The sequence below is a fragment of the Manacus candei genome, unplaced genomic scaffold (genome assembly GCF_025592945.1).
Source record: "Manacus candei isolate 608988 ecotype Guabito, Panama unplaced genomic scaffold, ASM2559294v1 h1tg000050l, whole genome shotgun sequence".
Lineage (NCBI taxonomy): Eukaryota > Metazoa > Chordata > Aves > Passeriformes > Pipridae > Manacus > Manacus candei.
The window spans coordinates 25,945,941-25,964,305 of record NW_026138098.1 but is presented as its reverse complement, the minus strand read 5'-3'; the positions used below and the strand labels follow the sequence as shown (position 1 = coordinate 25,964,305).

The window sequence follows — 18,365 nt, the reverse complement described above, 5'->3', positions numbered from 1 at the left end:
CTGTGTGCTATAAAATTAACTTCTGTCTGCCTTGGGGAACACTAAGCTTGACCTCAGACTTTGCTGATGATGCTGCAGTGTGAGCACCAACTGGGTCACTGAAAGGCCAGCCCAGGGCTCATTTTGTACCTCCCAAAGCAGAAAGGACACTGTCTTATCAGCATCATGGGGCATCTACAATGAGTACTAAAAGTGCTTGGAAGGTCAGGATATTTTACTTCACTGCTTTAGAGACTGAAATAATCTCTTTGACTTGCGATAGGTTTAGGAGAGACAGTGTGTATGTAAACTTAGTTTGTACCAACATACCGTGCAAAAACCTTCCTGTATTTATTGTTACTGTGCCCCTTCTTTTGCATTGACATGTTGATTTTGGCAATGCTTAGACTTTTGGTCTCTGTATCTTTGAATGTTGAAGGATTGCATTTAGTCATGTAGTGGTTTGGTATCAAATAAATAGTAATTCTTTGGTATTATAATGTGCTACATTTTGGATTCAGAAGCATATAATTTATATAATGTTTGGGAAATGAACTGCTATGGATTGCTTTTTTCCTGCTGTTTTGGGATCACAGTTGCTAAATTACTTCCTTTCAGAAATTCCCATTAGAAAACAGTATCAACCAACTTTAAAATCATATAGAGTCCTTTCGTACATTAAAGCAGACTCAGTAATTTTACTACTAATTCATGTAAGTAGAAGACATTCCTTATCAGAAAAAAATAAACAATACAATCGCAGCTGTAAGTGAATGTAAATAAGATTTAATTTTATCTACTATCTGAAAAAGCTTTGTTCTGATAACAACAGTGCTTATTGTAGTCCACTTGTTTTTTTTCTTTGAATAGTGATAGTTTAGCAGTGGTATTAGCATCTGGGAAAGTGTGTGGAAGGATACAGCAGAATAGAATCTCTTAAAATAACTTTTTCTTTTTGAAATCAATATATAAGTTGCTGTTAGCAACAAGTGTTTGCTGAGCTCTGTGGTGGTAGCAAATGGACTGTGGAAACATTACCGCACAAGAAGTAGGGATGTCGCTCTGGTTTGTGCCACAGGGAACAGGAACACAGAAGGGGAATTGCAGGGAGCTGCATTAAATGCCTGGGCTCTGCTGCCTGCTCCAGCTGAGAGCAGCAGGCAATATTCTGCAGTGGCAGCTGATCATTTTTCCTGGCCACACAGCCTTATTTTTCCTGGCAGGCACAATGGGTCGTATGCCCAGGGTTCCACTGCTCTCTTGCAACTGCACCAGGGTATCACATCAGAATAACCAGTAACAACGTATATGGAAAGTAATCCATGTATGTAGTGCTGCAATTCTATACCAGTTTATTTCTGACTATTCCAAATGCCTTTACTATATAGCTTCTGTCTAATGGCACCAAGTGCTGTAGGCATTTTTCCAAAAAGAGAAGAAAATTTTGTCACAAATATATTGACTACAAAGCAGCTCTGAAGCAAAGTCCAAGTAACTGTAGTCTGTACCTAGAATGGAAAACTAATAGGAGGGTTTTGACTAGAAGACCCAATGTTATGCAAAACATACTAAAAAAAAAAGACGTTCTTTTTTATTTTTTGCTCTTCAGTATTGCAGAACATAACCTATGAAAACTATAAAGTAATATATTTAAAATCAATCTTATTAAATTACTTTTTAAAGTGTAGGCTCAACTATCTAGGATGCAATAAGAGAAATAAGTTAGATCATTCTATATATGTGAGATTTAAGCCACACAATCCTTCATGAACATTCTTTATCTGATGAGATAACAATATAAATTATCAAGGTCTTTTGGTTGGTTATCTGGTTGGGTTCTTCCTTGTGCTGGAAAGTTTCATGCACCAGAGCTCAAATTATTCAGATAAATATCTAGATTAAATACAGTATCTTTATAGAGAAAAATATTTGGGCTTTCTTGATCTGAGATGCTTAATTTTTTATAGAAAATACTCAGTATATCAGTATTTAATATTTGTTACTGCACAATCAGTTGTACCCACTAAGCCTGTCCAGTAGTCAATAAAACCACCACCACCTTCCACACAGAATAAAGACAAAACTGTAGAGAGGTAAAGTACAGAGATGATCCTCCATGCTGAGAGCTTAGCAAAAAGTTACTACAAAGCCAGTGATCATTTCTTTGTACAATAGACAGGATCAGAGACCAAGAAACTTCTCTTGTTCATTGTTTGTAACGTGCTGGTCTATTGTTTGCAATATCTATCTACTCCACTCCAGTTTAGGGTTTGGGGTTTTCTTCCTAGTGTTAGCTACAGGCATATCTGTCATTGCCCAAAAAACATCTCCCTCCCTTTGAGTCCAAACTCCAGTCAGTTCATAAAGTAAGTTATTTGATTCTTTTGTTTCTGGTACCATTCAGTGTTGTGTATACATCATTAAAATGTTTTTAAGTTCCACAATTTTAATATTTGTAAACTATGCCTTCAATAAAATGACATGGAAATAAATAATAAAATCACATAACTACTTTGATTGTATTAGTACCACTTTACTACCAATGACTGAAAAAATTCTCACAGGGCTGAAACAATGTAAGGCAAGGCAAAAGGAGGGTAGGATCTACACTGTTCCCTCATCAAAAGAGAACCCTCCTGGATACCATAGAATATCAACAGACAACCAGAAAAAAACCACCATACCTCAACTGAGCAGTTGAAAATACTCTGTTTAGATTTTCCTGGAAATTGGCATCTGTTCCCGTGGTGCATAAAAGCAGTGGCTGATTTTGGAAATGTGTTAAAGCATGCTGTTGAGATTTCACTATTATCGTTATAAAAGCAGCTGGGAAAGATGAACTGATTTGCAAAGTCAGGATCAAATGTCACTGCACTACCTTCCTAGCAGTCTCACAAAGCTCCCCTTTTACTGTTGACTTGTAACAATCGTTTTGTCTTTATTTTTGTTAGGAAACAGTTTTGCTAATCAGAATCTTGCAATGGCTCACAGCTGTTGGTAAAATGGAACTCCAAATCAAATTAATTCAAAGCAAGATTTTACATTAGGAATGCAATCACAGGAGAGCTGAATAGCAAGATGCTTCGAAAAATCACTTGAATTTGTTGCCACTCCTTCTCAAGAGCAAGGAAAATGTGTTCCTGCTTCTCATTTCCTGTTCCTATTTTTAGAACTAGAATGAGAAAGACCTGATCTGGCAGCCTGTACCCCATTTAAATTAAGGAGCGTCAGGTTCAGAATTATTTACTAGATGGACTCAAATGGTTATAAATTACATTCCTATTCCAGTTTTATCCTCTTTTTAATTTAAATTTAATGAATGTTAGTTACCAGTTCTGACACTGGGCTAGACAAGCAAGGATTTGTACTATTTAAAAAAAAATAAATCATGACAGGATAAGCATGGAGATAAAAAGTTTTTAAAATTTACTTTTTCTGCAACTCAAGCATCTTAGAAACTGCATGCAAGCTGTATTTAAGTTACTGACGTACACTCAAAACATTAAGGTGATCATTACGAATGCAGAAAAATGTGAATTATAAAATTTGGCCCTATGTAGCAGGTGAAAAAAAAATAAATTAACCTGTGAATGCTAAAATATTGCTGATAATTTTGTGTATGTTTGTGTGGTGTGAATGTTTGCAATTTTGATCTCTCAGTCAAGGCTGCTGCTTGAGAGCTGTTAGCAGGTGCAGGCTATCTGTAAGGTTTGATAAGACCTGGACTATACACAAGCAGCACATCCTGAATCTTTCTACTAATAAGAAAGTGTGAGGCAGAACTGATGATTAGGATGATGCTCACTTGTGCTTATGCACCCAGGCCATTTCCATGGGGAAAACCCGTTGGGCTGGGGTACTGGAAAGATGAGGGCCAAAAGGAAGGAAGGAGGGGGTCCCTGAGCACCCCTTGCCTGAGATGGGTAACTGCCAGCAGAACTGGCACAACTTTCTCTCCCAGACACCCAGGCCAGCAGCAACATTCTTGCTGTGGAGGGAGGTGGGGGCACAGCAAACCTAAAGCTGGGGACAGGGAGCCACCAAGGGACTGCGTGGAATTAGCAAGTAGGCTAAAAGCTTAAAAGCTCTAATTTCAGCTTTTAACTGAACTCCAGTATCCAGATTAACTAGGGGCTCTTGTTGACTGTGACACATAAGGAGGTGCTGCTTAATTGCTGAGGGGGATGTGATATTTTTGTAAGCTTTCTGTTGTAGTGTGAATTATGGGGTCAATATGCAAGCTACAGTACTGTATCTCCTCCCCCCTGAGCTACACTCAAACCTTATATGACAAGGTCTTTACTGTAGGTTCAATGCCTTTTATAGAATAAAGATAATATGTGCTATTCATATCACTGCATTTCAAGGTTTAGCACTGTGAATAGTGTTGTTATTTATTGCCTAATAAATATGTGATTATCACTTGAAATGGTAACAATTAAAAGCAATCTCTAGTTTAAGGTCTAGCATTTCAAAACATTCATTTCACATTTTGTAACATGGATAAACCATAATGGAGACTCAATTAAGCAAAGAGAAATGATTCAATAAACAGTATTTCTGTTTGGTTAAAAAGTTGCCTCTGATGACAACTTGTTGCAGTCTAATTTGATTGCTTACTTTATCTTTGTGCATATAAAGATGATGATAAATGGGTTTTGGTATAAATTAAAATATTCTCAGTAGTATTTTTACAGAAACCCACATCCCCTGTTTCTCTTCAGTATTTAAGAAATTGTCACAGTTCATTTTGAGAAATGATCCTGGAAGAGCAACACTGGGTGAGACCTTCAACAGCCATGTTTTAAAATAAAAATCCTTATAATGAGTATAAACTTAATGCCTTTCTATTTCCTATGTTGGACCAGGCCACTGTTCAGAAAGCCTCTCTCTACACAGCAAAACCAGTTAAGTGAGTGTTTGAACAATTCCTGACTCAAGGCTAAAATCTCCCTCAATTATTCATACCCTGTACCAGAAAGAATAATTCTTGTCTTCTGTCAAATCAATCAGTAACAGTCTTGACCAGACAAAAACTACCTTGGAGAACAGTGAACTCTACTTGCTTCTTGCTGGCTGGTTCTTGAAGCTACATATGCATTAAAAAAAACCCATACTATAAATCTGGTGTTTATGTCCTGGATCTTTCCATAGGCTTTTCCCACGTCTCAGTCTTTACAATGCTCTTCCAAGCTTTTCAATCATCTGAAGATTAACCCTTTACCAGCTTTCTCAAGGAATGAGATCAGCCCTCACTCACATCCTCCTCCTGTGTCAAATCAGCCACCTCTTGCTTGAGATTCCACCCTTTTGACATTTTCTTTCACAACAGATGTAAGACTGAAATGAAGTTATTCCAAATCTCTTCCTTTTTTTGTGAGATACTCTCCAATAAAGAGATACTGTTCTTGTTATTGGTAGCAATTTGGCAAACAAGCAGGATCAGTGTTCCTACTGTTTTAGTGACTTGCATCAGGCCATAGCTTACATCACAAAATCTGAAAGAGGAACTGGAGTTGTTTGGGTTTTTTCCCCAAACCATCCTAAAATACACCTAAATGTAGGCAAGCAAGATTTGTTGCAAACCAAATGCTTAAAATACATGTTCATTTGATTTTGTTTTATTAAAAAATTTAAAATACTTCCATCCTTAAGCACAGTAAATTCAGACAGGAAATTGCATTGGCAGGAAGCTATGAAAATGGCACATGTTGCAAATGGAAATCAGTGTTCACATCAAACTCTTTCAACTATTATCATGTTGGGAGGGAAAGCCCTGAACAGCTGAAAAATTGTATAAGGGCTTTAACAATTATTTATGTGACCTGTTGAATGCAGAAGAATCAGACTAGAAACTGCAATGATTGACTGGGGACTAAGGGAATACCAGGGTGATAGCAGAGAAGAAAGAGACCACTCATCTGCTCTTTGCAGTCATCTGTTGACTCCTTGTCCAAGAGACGTAGTGCTAGTGTGGTGTAAAGTAACTCCACAACTACTTTTGGCACTATTGTTTTGAAAGCTTAAAATTACATGTCCCTGAAGTATTCAATAATAAATATTTTTGCAAATATAATTCTAAAAGTACAGCTCTAGATGTGTTGGCTTAAATTATCTTTTGTCTTTCCCTTACAGGAGATCATGAAATACATAAAAAAGTAGTCCTGCTACAAAGGATAATCTTTCCAGCAGGAAAGTCATCTGTATCCTGGGCTGCCTCAAAAGAAGTGTAACCAACAGGTCAAGGCTGGTGACTCTCCCCTCCTACTCTGCTCTAGTGAGACCTGACCTGGGGTCCCCAGCACAGGAAGGGCATGGTCCATGGTCAGAGCAGGTCCAGAGGAGGCCACCGAGATGATTAGAGGTACAACTGCAATGCTCTTAAATTGTCCCAACCATTTGGATTACATTAATCCATAGGAAAAAGCTTCCGGATGAGGTAAAGTTGCATTTTTATGAGATGCACCTTATTAGCCCAAAGCAAGGAGCTAATTATTTCAGAGGAGCTTAAGGGGAAGTGCACTTGTCTGTCCTCAGGTAGGCAAAATGGTTTTACTTGATTTCAGAAAATTATTAGCAAAATTAACTTTCATAGCAGCTCAGAGAAAGAGGTTTTAGCAAGAAATTTGTTGTGTTAAGATACCATGTAACCCTTTATAAAACTAGGTAAAGCCAAAAAAACCACACCATAAAAAGAGAGGAACTATTAATCTTCTCAAAACTGTAGTAAGAGTATATATCTCTCTGTTGTAACTGAAGACACAGACTGCTATCCCAAAGTTTAGAGATGAGAAACAAATACAAAATGCTGTTTCACATGAACAACCCAGCTGTACTGAAGAACTTGATAAAGACCAAAAAGTATTTCATTCACTGTCTCTTCTAGGTAAACATTAGAAATGTATTTGTGCTTACCTGTCCTCTAGTGTCTAGCACCTGCTTCTAAATACTGCTTGCCAATAGGCAAGTTACAATATTGTACTAGGAATGGGTAGACCAAGACTATTGCTGCTTTGTCCACATTTTGGAAATATTCTTCGTACTTTTTCTAGTTGATTATTGGGATATTTGATTTTAGACCAGCAAATGTTTATGAATAATATATTCATGAATGATTCCACTAACTTCAGAGGGGCTACTTAAATTTTGTGAAGTTAGATTCAGTGGACCTGAACAGCTTAGGTCTTCTTATTAAAATTTTAAACACTTTTATACATCTTTAGGGAATGCACAACTTAAGGGCTGGTGCTCTGGAATGTTATCTCTGGTATTTTGTTATAAATTTACTATTGTAGCTACAGTGAGAAACACGGCTTTCAGGTAGGCTGGATTTTGAAACAAAGTATTTAAAAATTATAAGTAATTTTTAAAAACTTTCACAAGTAACAGTAGAAATATCCTTTTTAGATATATTTTGAGGCTTGTATTATTCATATAAGATTGATAATAAAACATTAAGGAATAGAAACTTGCTTTTACTCTATGTTTTTGAGAACTGCTTAGGTCCAGTTGAGCGCACCATAAAGATTCATGCATATTTTGCATGACAAATTGTACCCACAATTGTTATGTGCCTCATATCCATGGGACAGTATGTTTTAAAATTTCTATTATATGAAACAGGTTAATGTCTGCAAATTAAAATCTGCAACTTCACAGTAGATTTTCTAACTACTCTACCTCTGGAAAAGTTTGTGAGAACAAATATTGCAATAATTTCCTTGTGCTGCTCTAAGGACTGTACTGACACATGAGATTCATGCTCTCCCCCATCTGTCACAACTCAAAGCACAGACCAGGTAAACCATGTCATTTTCACAGATATTTAGAAAAGGTTAGCAGAAATTTTTAGAAAGTTATTTCCTCCAACCTGTATATTTAGGTGAGTCATTTGTTCCCTTCGAATTCACTTTCCTCAGGGCAGCCAAGTACATAAGTATTTCTGGCACTGATGGAAATAATCATCTGCTGTATCACTTTTTTCCCACGTGGGAAATACATCTACTCTCTAATGGGGAACTGAAACAAGATTGTCACCATTCTAACTAGTGGCAACACAGAACAAACAGGAAACACTTCAAGGGAAATATTTACAAAAATAGAATATGCAGAAGACATAAGAAGCTTTCATATTGTGAATGGATACTCCAAAACAATAATCTATTTCTTGCCAACATTCATGAGCAAGAAGGGAGCCAAAATTAAATGGATTAGGAAACACTTAAGAATTTTTCATTAAACTGCACTTAATACAGGTAATTGTGTATGGCTACTGTCATTATGACCTATGTATTTTATATGCAGAATCTGTGTCCAGTAACGTGGGTGGTAATAACTTTTCACAGGAATTAATGGTTGAAATAACACTGATTTATGCTGGAAGTCTAAAATACACAATATTCCCTGCACCCACTGGCTATTCCAGCATCACTTACTGTTCCACTCACCTACAATGTTGTCGCAGGGCTTGTCAGGTTAGAAGCCAGGTGCTTCCCATCTCTCAACTGCACACTGTTGCTGAAGGTAGCAAGTAAAAAGAAATTCTTCATTTAAGGAAGAAAAAAACCCAAACAAACCCAAAAATTTTGATGCCTTGATTGCTCATGGCAAGTAAAGAATTCCCATTTACAAGCATAAAATATAGGAAAGGGACTGGAGTCAAAAGTTACCACAAGTGTCATTTTTCTCTACTTTTTCATAGTACTCTCAATAGAAAAAAAACCCACATATAATATGTTTAATTTTCAGTGCCATTTGTTTTAAAAGTATGCACCCTGACAGTTGTGTCACACCAGTGAAGATCACCATTATATCACAGTGGAACCCCTTCTGGATATATAGCTGTATCTGTTTACTGTGCATAAGTTTTACTCAACATGGCAAATGTTTGTACAAAGAAAAGGTCACTCTGCTTAGTGCTTGTCCAAAACCAGGACAGGATCAAGTATGAAATCCAACAGTGAAAGTCTTTAAATTTCAACACGCCCATTTTTCGTAAAATGAAAATCTGTGTTCAGGTTTTGGCAGTCTGACTCAAGATCATGTTTCTGAAATCACAGACTTTAATGGAAACATAAAGTTGATACACAAAACAACATCTGAGAACAGATCTGAAACATCTAAATTGGATTGTAAGTGACAGGAGCAAGCTTTGGTAGAATTGGATTATTTAGAATAACCATCACAACGCTAACAACAAGTCACTCGGGATTTACATCCCAACATTTGTAGCAAACAAAAGGTTACCTTTAACCATGGTGGATTACAAACAAAGACAAAAGTAGTGCTGATCATTTACGCTTCCACACTGAACATGACTCACAGTCTGATTGTTCTCCCAAATATCAAGTCACTTTTGTAAGCATAACATTTTTATATTTCACCTTAAAAAATTGCCATGACATTTTCCTTGTATGGTTTCAACAGTAGAGTTTTAGAGCCATTTTGCTGTGCAAGTGTTATTTGCTCGTGACTTCCAAGGTAATAGGCTTATTTGGAATTATGTTGTGGCAGTGTCCAATTTGGAGCTGAGAGGAGGACTCCAACCCACAGAACAAGACTGCAAACAGAATCGCTGTATTTGAATGTCTGCGGAAGATGTGCTGAGGCAGAGGACCTCGTGCAGCAAGTGGTGAGCTGCAGGAGGTAGTGAGAAGGCTACATAACTCCAGGGAAGCTGAGAAGGAGTTAGAGAGCTGGTTCTGAGCACAGCCTGCAGTAAACTCACAGCCAAACCGGCAAAAACTCCCCCACCATGCACACACAGAAGGGGAGGGGGAAGGGGGGGGCAACAAGGCAGGAGAATAGACACTTGAAATGGCAAGGACCTGCAAGAGGAAGAGATTTCCCCTGAAACATGAGGTGCCCTTGCAGAACTGCTTCACCACTCTGCAGGCTGAAGAGTAGCCACTATAGAGCCACTATATCAGGAGAGAGGCTGGTGCTGAGTAAGGCAGCCTGATCTCCTCCTTGTGTAACAACCACAGCAACTAAGAAAAGGTGGCAGGTGTCAGTAGCAGGGGACTATTCTGAGAGGTAGGAATGCACCCATTTCCCAACCTGATGTGCTCTCTGGAGAGGGGCTCACTGGGCCCCCTGTCAGGGCTTGGATCAGGGATGTCACTGAGAGACTACCAAGCCTCGTACAGTCCAAAGACGAACTGCTGTTGTTTCATGTGGGCACCAATGGTACAGCCAGGAGCAATGTGAGGACTACCAAGGATTACAGAGCCCTGGGAGTGGCAGTAAGGGACCCTCGAGTGCAGGCTGTTTTTTCATCAGTCCTTCCTGTCAAAGGGAAGGGTTTGAAAGGGCCAGTTGAATCTGGCAAATCTGCAAATGATTATGGGACTAGTGCCATGGGCAGAGGTCTGGCTACCCCTGGGGACTCATGCTGAAAAACCTGGCTGATGGAGTCTGAGGGGGGGGCCCATCTGCCAGAGAACAGGAAGAGCATCTCTGGTCACAGGCTTGCCAAGCTGATGAAGGCAGCTTTAAACTGAAGCTGCTGGGAGAGGGAATCCTCAATCCATCCTACTCCTAGTTTGATGCCAGCACCAACAAGAGATGCCCAGAGCCTGGAGAGGGAGTGCAGGTCAGCAGAAGAGCACCTGAACTGCTGCACAAAGGAATTCCAGATACTCCTGCCAGTAACTCTCCTTCATCAAGGGCCAAACTTAAATGTCTCTAGGCAAATGTACATAGCATGAGGAATAAACGAGCAGTTAGAGACTGTGCACACCTGCAGGGCTGTGATCTTACTGGCATCAGAGATGTGGTAGGATGGCTCCTATGACTGGAGTGTTGAAGTTAAAGAATACAGGCTCTTTAGGAAGGACAGACAGGGAAAGGGAGGAGGGGGTGTTGCCCTCTATGTTCATGACCACCTGGAGCGCTTGGAACTGTGCCTGGTGATGGATGAGGAGCTTATGGGTCAGAATTAAAGGGAGGGCAGGGACAGGGGACATCATAGTGGGGGATTGCTGAGGCCAACCAGCCAGGAAGACTGAGTGGATGAGACCCTCTACAGACACATAGGAACAGCCTCATGTTGACAAGCCCTGGTCCTCATGGGGGACTTCAACTACCCTAATGTCCATTGGAGGGACAACGCAACAGGGAAAACAAGGAAAACAAGGACAGATAGCCTGGAAGGAATACAGAGAAATTGTCCAAGCAGCCAGGGATCAGGTTATGAAAGCTAAAGCTCTGACAGAATTAAATTTGGCCAGGGACATCAAGGGCAACAAGAAAAGCTTCTATAGGTACATCGGTGAAAATGTGAGCCCAGTCCACAAGGAACTGGGAGACTTGGTTATCTGGGACATGGAGAAATCTGAGGTACTCAATGACATTTTTGCCTCAGTTGTCACCAGCAAGTGCTCCAGCCACTGGGGCCCAAATCACTCTGCTGAGAAGGCAAAGGCAGGGACTGTGAGAATAAAGAACTACCCACCATAGATGATCAGGTTTGAGACCATCTAAGGAACCTGAAGGCACACAAATCCATGGAACCTGATGAGAAAATATGGAAAATAAGGATGTGATTGGTGACAGCCAACATGGTGTCACTAAGGGCAAACCCAACAAATATCCTTCTGTGACAGGATTACAGCACTGGTGGATAAGGGAAGAACAACTGACACCATCTACCTGGACTTGTGCAGAGCATTTGACAACGTCTTGCATGACATCCTTATCTTGAAACCGGAGAGGCATGGATTTGCTGGATGCACCACGCGGTGGATAAGGAATCGACTGGATGGTCACACTCAAAGAGTTGTGTCAACAGCTTGATGTCCAAGAGGAGAACCACTGACGAGTTGCATTCCTCAGAGGTCAGTACTGGGACAAGTGCTATTTAAGATCTTTGTTGGTAACATGACCAGTGGGATCAGTGCACCCTCTGCACATTTTTTCAACCACACCAAGCTGTGTGGTGCAGTCGACACACTGGAGGGAAGGGATGCCATCCACAGGGACCTTGACAGGCTTGAGAGCTGGGCCAGTGCAACCTCATGAAGTTCAACAAGACCAAGACAAGATCCTGCACTTGGGTCAGGGCAATCCCAAATACAAGTTGGGCAGAGAATGGATTGAGAGCAGCCATGGGGAAAAGGACTTGGGGGTCTTGAATGATGAGAAGCTCAACATGACTGGGCAACATGTTCTCACAGTCCAACAAACTAAATGTGTCCTGGGCTGCGTGTTGTGGTCAGAAAGTCAAGAAGGTGATTCTGGCCCTCTAATCTTATGAGACCCCACCTGGAATACAGCATCCAGCTCTGGAGTCCCCAGCATAAGAAAGTGGACCTGTTGGAGTGAGTCCAGTGGAAGGTCACAAAGATGATCAGAGGGTTGAGCATCCCTCCTGTGAAGACAGGCTGAGAGAGTTTGGGCTGTTCAGCCTTGCAGAAGGGAAGGCTTCAGGGAGACCTTAGAGCAGCCTTCCAGTACCTGAAGGGAGCCTACAGGGCAGCTGAAAAGGAGTTTTTACAAGGGCATGTAGTGATAGGACAGGGGTCTGGCTTAAAAGAGGGCAGGTTTAAATTAGGTATTGGGGAGAAATTCTTTACTGTGAGGGTGGCGAGGCACTGGAACAAGTTGCGCAGAGAGAGAACTTGTGGATGCCCCATCCCTGGAAGCGTTCAAGGACAGGTTGGATGGAGCTTTGAGCAACCTGGTTTAGTGGATGGTGTCCCTGCCCACAGCAGGGGGTGGGGTGGGGTGTGGAACTAGATGATCTGTAAGTTTCTTTCCAACCCAAACCATTCCATGATGCTACTATTCAATTCTATGAATCCAGTCTAAAAAGACTGTATAGCCTATTTTTAACTTATAAGAGAAATTATGATTGTACAAGATTGTATTTTTTAACATTACTAACATGTAGGTGATGGAAAGTAAATTGTGTCAGATGAACACTCTTGATTGCCATCAGTCTATACAACTTATCTGGTATCAAATTTATCTCCATTGTGCTAAAGGTAAGAGAAGTTAAGACTAATAAAACAAGTTCTCTTCTCATTAAGACAAGACAATACATTTTACAAGACTTCAAATGTTGAATCTCAAGTCCTCTATAGAGTTACTTAATGTTTGCTTCCAAACCAAGATACAGGCTTCATTACTGCCAACATCATTGTAACACTTGTCATTCGATAGCAAGCTCAGTAATTTCGGAGCCTGTTTCCCCCCTCCTTTCCATATTTTGTTTGTGCTTCCTGCTTAGGTCAAGTGGTCGTATTCTAACAGCCACTATAAAAGTAGCAGTTCGAGTACATTTTGCCATCCAAGAAAGCTGTAACACAGGATGGTTAGTCTAAAAAACATCGAGGATGAAGTGCAAGGCCATTTGCAGTAAGAAGTTGCCAAATGGAACCATAGGCAAAATGGCAATCCAGAAAGAAGTACTGGAACTACAACTTTTATCCAGCTTGATATGTTTTCTGAAAGGGGAAAGTACGAGTTACAGTCTTCAGCATGAATAACACATTTTAAAAACTACCAATAAAAGGGTTTGCCAATTTAAAAGTTAGTTGTTGACTGTACAAAGAACGAGCCAATGGACTTCCCACTCTTTGCCTCTTTGTTCTCCTCAGGAGTCCTTTACCTTTCACAAAGAAAATTTTAGCTATCAAACTTGTCCATAAATTTTGCCGGTGAGTGTGAAACCATCCAGTTAGCATATACACTATCATTTGCATATCTTGAAAACACAGAGTTAGTGCCATCGAATCTTGTGAGTGGAACGGGGCTCTCCTCAGGCCAGTTCGGGTATGACATGCCTAAAAATGAAAACAGATAATTTTTTCTGCACTGAAGAACCATAACTTCATGTGCAGACAGTAAGGCCCTTGGCAAAACTCCCTTTAATATTTTAAGCCAGTCCACTGGATTTTGTCCCAAATCAATTAATATAAATGATGTTTTGAAATCCCTGAAGCACAAATTCAGATGTAGGCAAAAACCCTGGAAAAATTAAAGTGCTTACTTGATAAAATATTGTGTGCATACATTGCACATGTGCATAATAAAAAGCTAAGAATTGTTCTTCTCATGAGCCTCCAACTTTCCACAATTTTATTTTTTAACAATCATAGCAATGTATTGCTTTGCAAGAGGAAGTTCTTGCTGTACAGGAAATGCTTCAATAATTAATAAACCTATTTGGGACAGGATCCAAAGTCCATTCCAATGACTGAGAGTTATTTCCATTTACTTAAATGGGTGCCTTTCCTTTGGCTTCAGTGAGGTTCTGGGGACACTCTCACACCCTCACCAGGGATCCCCTGCTTAATTTCAGGAAATCCCAGGAGCACAACTGAGTAAAGTCCAACAAAGTCTTGAGCACTCTTGTCTTGATTCAGCATTTAAATGTCTATTTTAGGCTTGTAATTATTTGCATTGAGTCTAGAAACTATTTCTCAGTTCAGGCACAAGCAATTACCAAAATGGACACACAGAGTGCTCAGCACCATGTTGATTCAGCTGTACAAGCACAGAACCATACTAGGGTTGAGATTTTAAAAAACAGAAAACTGATTTTGTTGCTTATTAAGCATGCAGCATCTGCCATCAACCTCATGGCAGCTTTTCCTGCTACTTCATTCTTTTAACAATCTGACCACTAAGTGCCCCAAAGTCAATGTGAGCTGGGGAAACCTAATGAAGAAAATAATAGCTAAGGTATAGATCAAAAATAGACCCAAAGCCATGTACTAATGGCAACTTTTAAACTAAAAGATCCAACTTTTTAAAAGTCGTACTGCTTGAAGAATGAAAAAAGTATCTGTGATGTTCGTAAATATCTAAAACCATGTAGAATATTTAATCAGGAGACAAAATGTAGGAGTTTTGGCAAGAACCATTTTTACTGTCCATCTCACCATCACAATATGAAAGCATATGTTCTTTTTAAAAACACTTGCTACATCATTCAGTCAAGGTTTAGTAATAACATGTTCATAACAAATCAAAGGACGTGAAAACAGCTGAATGTAGTTTCAAAATGCCCATTGTTAATTACATTTTCAAAGGAATTTACATGTCAATTTAGTCTGCATATAATATTTATATACAGTATTTCTACCTTCTGTATATAATAATCTGTTTTCATCCTATGATACATTAAATACATTTCAGCTTATGGATCCAGAATGTATTAACAGCAGCTGAAATTTAGAAATCCTTCTTAATAAATGAAAAATATTGCAGATGAGTCCTATCATTGAGTTATGCAAAAAACAGTATTTAAAAAAAAAAAGTCTATTGCTTAAATTAGAGGTGCAGAATCTAACATATTTTAAATGTTCTAGCCTCCCCCAACAGGATAGTTGAATTAGATACTCATTAGCATTTTATATTTCCCCTGAGAATACTTCCCTGATCTTTTTTTTTCTTTTACTGTATGATATCTAGTCATTTTACTTATTTTCACATCCTTTTAAAAATGTTTATTTTAAACACAGCTGCAAAATGACTAAAGGATGATCCTGATGCAAACTTTGACATTTACCAAAAGAAAAAACAAACAAACAAAAAAAACCCAAAAGAAGCTTCCAAGCAAATTTTGATTGGCTTCATTCGGACAAGAAACACTGTAATGGGGTTACAGAGTCTGAGAACAGTGCAGAAGAAAAATCAATTTTTTTTTTTTTTTGTGTGTGTGTTGCTAGAATCTAGTAAATGCATGTGAAATTCTACCATAGAGTTTGTTTTCAATCCATGTGGAAGGGAGGGTTCGAGGGAGGGGAGCATTATTACAGTCCACGAGAGGTGTCTCCTCTTCTGAGAGCCCGTCATCGTAAAGTAAGGAATCGGAAGGTGTGGAAGCCGCAAGATCTAAGTAGTCCTGAGAAGTGAATACAGAAAAAGCTGGTTAATGTACAGTGTTGCTGTTTGGGTATAAGGGCTAAATGTGCATTTGCTTTCTTTACAACAAGGAAGTACAGATCCCACTGCATCTGTCTTTTGCTAGAACCTCTGGCACCACGGCATCTTTGGAAGCATCTGGTTTGCCTGGACACTGGACATGCTAAAGATACATTAATACTTCCCCTGCTTCATTCTGCACATCAGGAAAATACCCCAAAAATTGAAGGGCTGTGCTGATTTCTTTGATTTCGCTTTTTCTCAGTTTCTGGTATGCCCTGATACATATGTATGCCTGAAATACATATGTAGATACATATGCATTCTTAAAGGAGAAGGTACTCAGATCTCATAATAATTTTAAAAAAGCTATTATATAACAAGAAAATATTGTCAAATAAAGCTTTTGATGCTGTTCTAAAAGTAAATATTTAGGTCAACTGTAAGAATTTGTTGGTTTTCATCTATGCTACCAAACTGCTTTGATGCAAAAAAGAAACATGAAGCATTTTCGACTAATCTAAAATACAGTTTTTATTTTCACAGTGGCTTTTCCTTTGGAAATTTACTGAAATTGAACTTTAAAAGATGAAGTTATGCAATTTTATGACGGAAAAAAATCTTCAGAATTTGTCACTTAGGCAAGAAGAAAAATGACTAATTTGTCAAGTTCTATTTTGGATTGATTTTGTTTTAATTATGATGATCATTTCAGAAAACTTGCCAGCTTCTGTATTACAAGTCTGTCAGTGGACATGCATATCTTTTGCACACAGATTCTCAGCAAATATAAGTTAGTGGTTGATAAATCAGAGTGATTTAATGTACAGCCTGGACCTTCCACTTTGCCATTTTTAATTTAGAACTTATTTTTACATTCACATTCTGAAGCCAGTTGTTCACACTTGTTTATTAGATCTTTTTGCATAGAGCATAACTATTAGATGGAAAAAAAAATTTAAGTTTTATGTGCAAGTAGGTATGTATACATTTTATAAATATATGCAACTTGGACTTATTTTTAGACCTCAGTATCCATTCATTTAAAGAAACTCTATACAGGATTATAATAGTTCTAAAGTAACTTAGAATGGTGGGATCATACACCTTTCAGTTCTCTGATTGCATGAAATGCTGCAAGAAACTAGATATGTAAATACTTCAAAAATTGATGAAAAATAAATTACTTTGCTTTAAAATAAAAATCATTTTTTCTGTACATTCAAACTCAGATGATCCCAAAAACTTTCAGAATTCATGCTTTCCACACTTACCCTACTCTTCACCATCATTTTCTCTAGTTCCTTGCTGATCTCAGTAAATGTTGGTCTTTTATCAGGTTCTTGCTTCCAGCAGCGCAACATGAGGTTGTACCTGTGACCCACCACAAGGTGGAAAAAAACCCAAAATTGTTAGAAGTGGGCTGTGCTTCTGCTCAAATAATTTATTGTACTGAAGCTGAACTGTGGCATGAAGGCCATCCACAAGTACATCAGTCTCTGCTGTGTTCTGTTAAATGTTCCCTTAAATTAACAACTGACATTCACAACAACGGGCTTTTATTTCCATGAGTCTTTATGAGTTTAAATAATGATGCACTTGGCTGTCCTTGAAGGACTGTAGTCTTAGGTTTCTTTCTCTGTTTTCAGTCTCTCAAGGGACCACCTCCTGTGTAGGCAGCAGGCCAGATTTAATTTAATTTTGTTTGCATATGACACCAAAGAAATTTGTATGTCAACCTGAAAAACTCTGCTGTTATACCAGAAAGTAGAAATTTGTTCTTCATTTGCTTAAATTCTTAAAAGTTTCTGTAAACTTTTCTTCAAAGTGAAGTCTATCCTAAGACTATTTGCACAAACTAATGTTCTTTTGCTTATTTCTGTTATTGTTATTTGATTACATCTGGTTTTATTCTGTCTTTAACTGCCTTCTATGGCATACAGTATGAAAAGGAAAGGGAACAGAATTAAAGTTTTGTAGTGGAGTGACTACCAGACAAACGTTGGCCAAGTTCTGGAAGTGAAACTCTCCAGCCTGTGCTGTTCACATTGTTTTTCTAGCTCAGGTGTTTTCAGGACTAAGTGATCTTGTCACGTAAGTGCTCTAATTGTGAAACAGTTGGCTATGAGAACTAGACCAACCTATTGAAAAGCACTGCATTTTTTGCTTTCATCCACAATCTCTCTTGCTTGACTGGGTAAAGCAGAGAATGCAATTTAAGAAAAATGGTCCTTAAAGTGGGCTTTCAAAGGCTGTCAGAAAATTTTCTGAGTAAAACAGAAAAATTTGAAAAAAGTCAGAAAACCATGATGTGGCTTGAATAAGAAAATGAAACACAGAGATGGTCAGCTTGCCTAACCTAATAATTATCAATGATATAACATGTTTGAACTGAGGTCTTATTCCCTGGTGAGATGAAACAAAGAAAAAATTAAATATTATACATTTCCTAGAGGATACCTGCTAATCACACTTGTAAACTTCTACACTGCCCTAAATTCATAGATGCTTAA

General features: G+C 38.7%; 1 protein-coding gene across 2 annotated transcripts in view; it reads right to left on the bottom strand.

The window, feature by feature from the left end:
• Positions 1–11,113: 11,113 nt before the first annotated feature.
• The window catches only part of RET (ret proto-oncogene), an 80,453-nt gene continuing 73,201 nt past the window's right edge, over positions 11,114–18,365 (bottom strand). For both annotated transcript variants that reach the window (XM_051800859.1, XM_051800860.1), the window contains exons 18-20: positions 17,127–17,226; positions 15,685–15,832; positions 11,114–13,766 (exon numbers count right to left, since the gene is read on the bottom strand). In XM_051800859.1, coding sequence (XP_051656819.1) covers positions 13,609–13,766; positions 15,685–15,832; positions 17,127–17,226 — 406 coding nt within the window. In that variant the 3' untranslated portion in view covers positions 11,114–13,608. The remainder of the gene's footprint in view (positions 13,767–15,684; positions 15,833–17,126; positions 17,227–18,365) is intronic.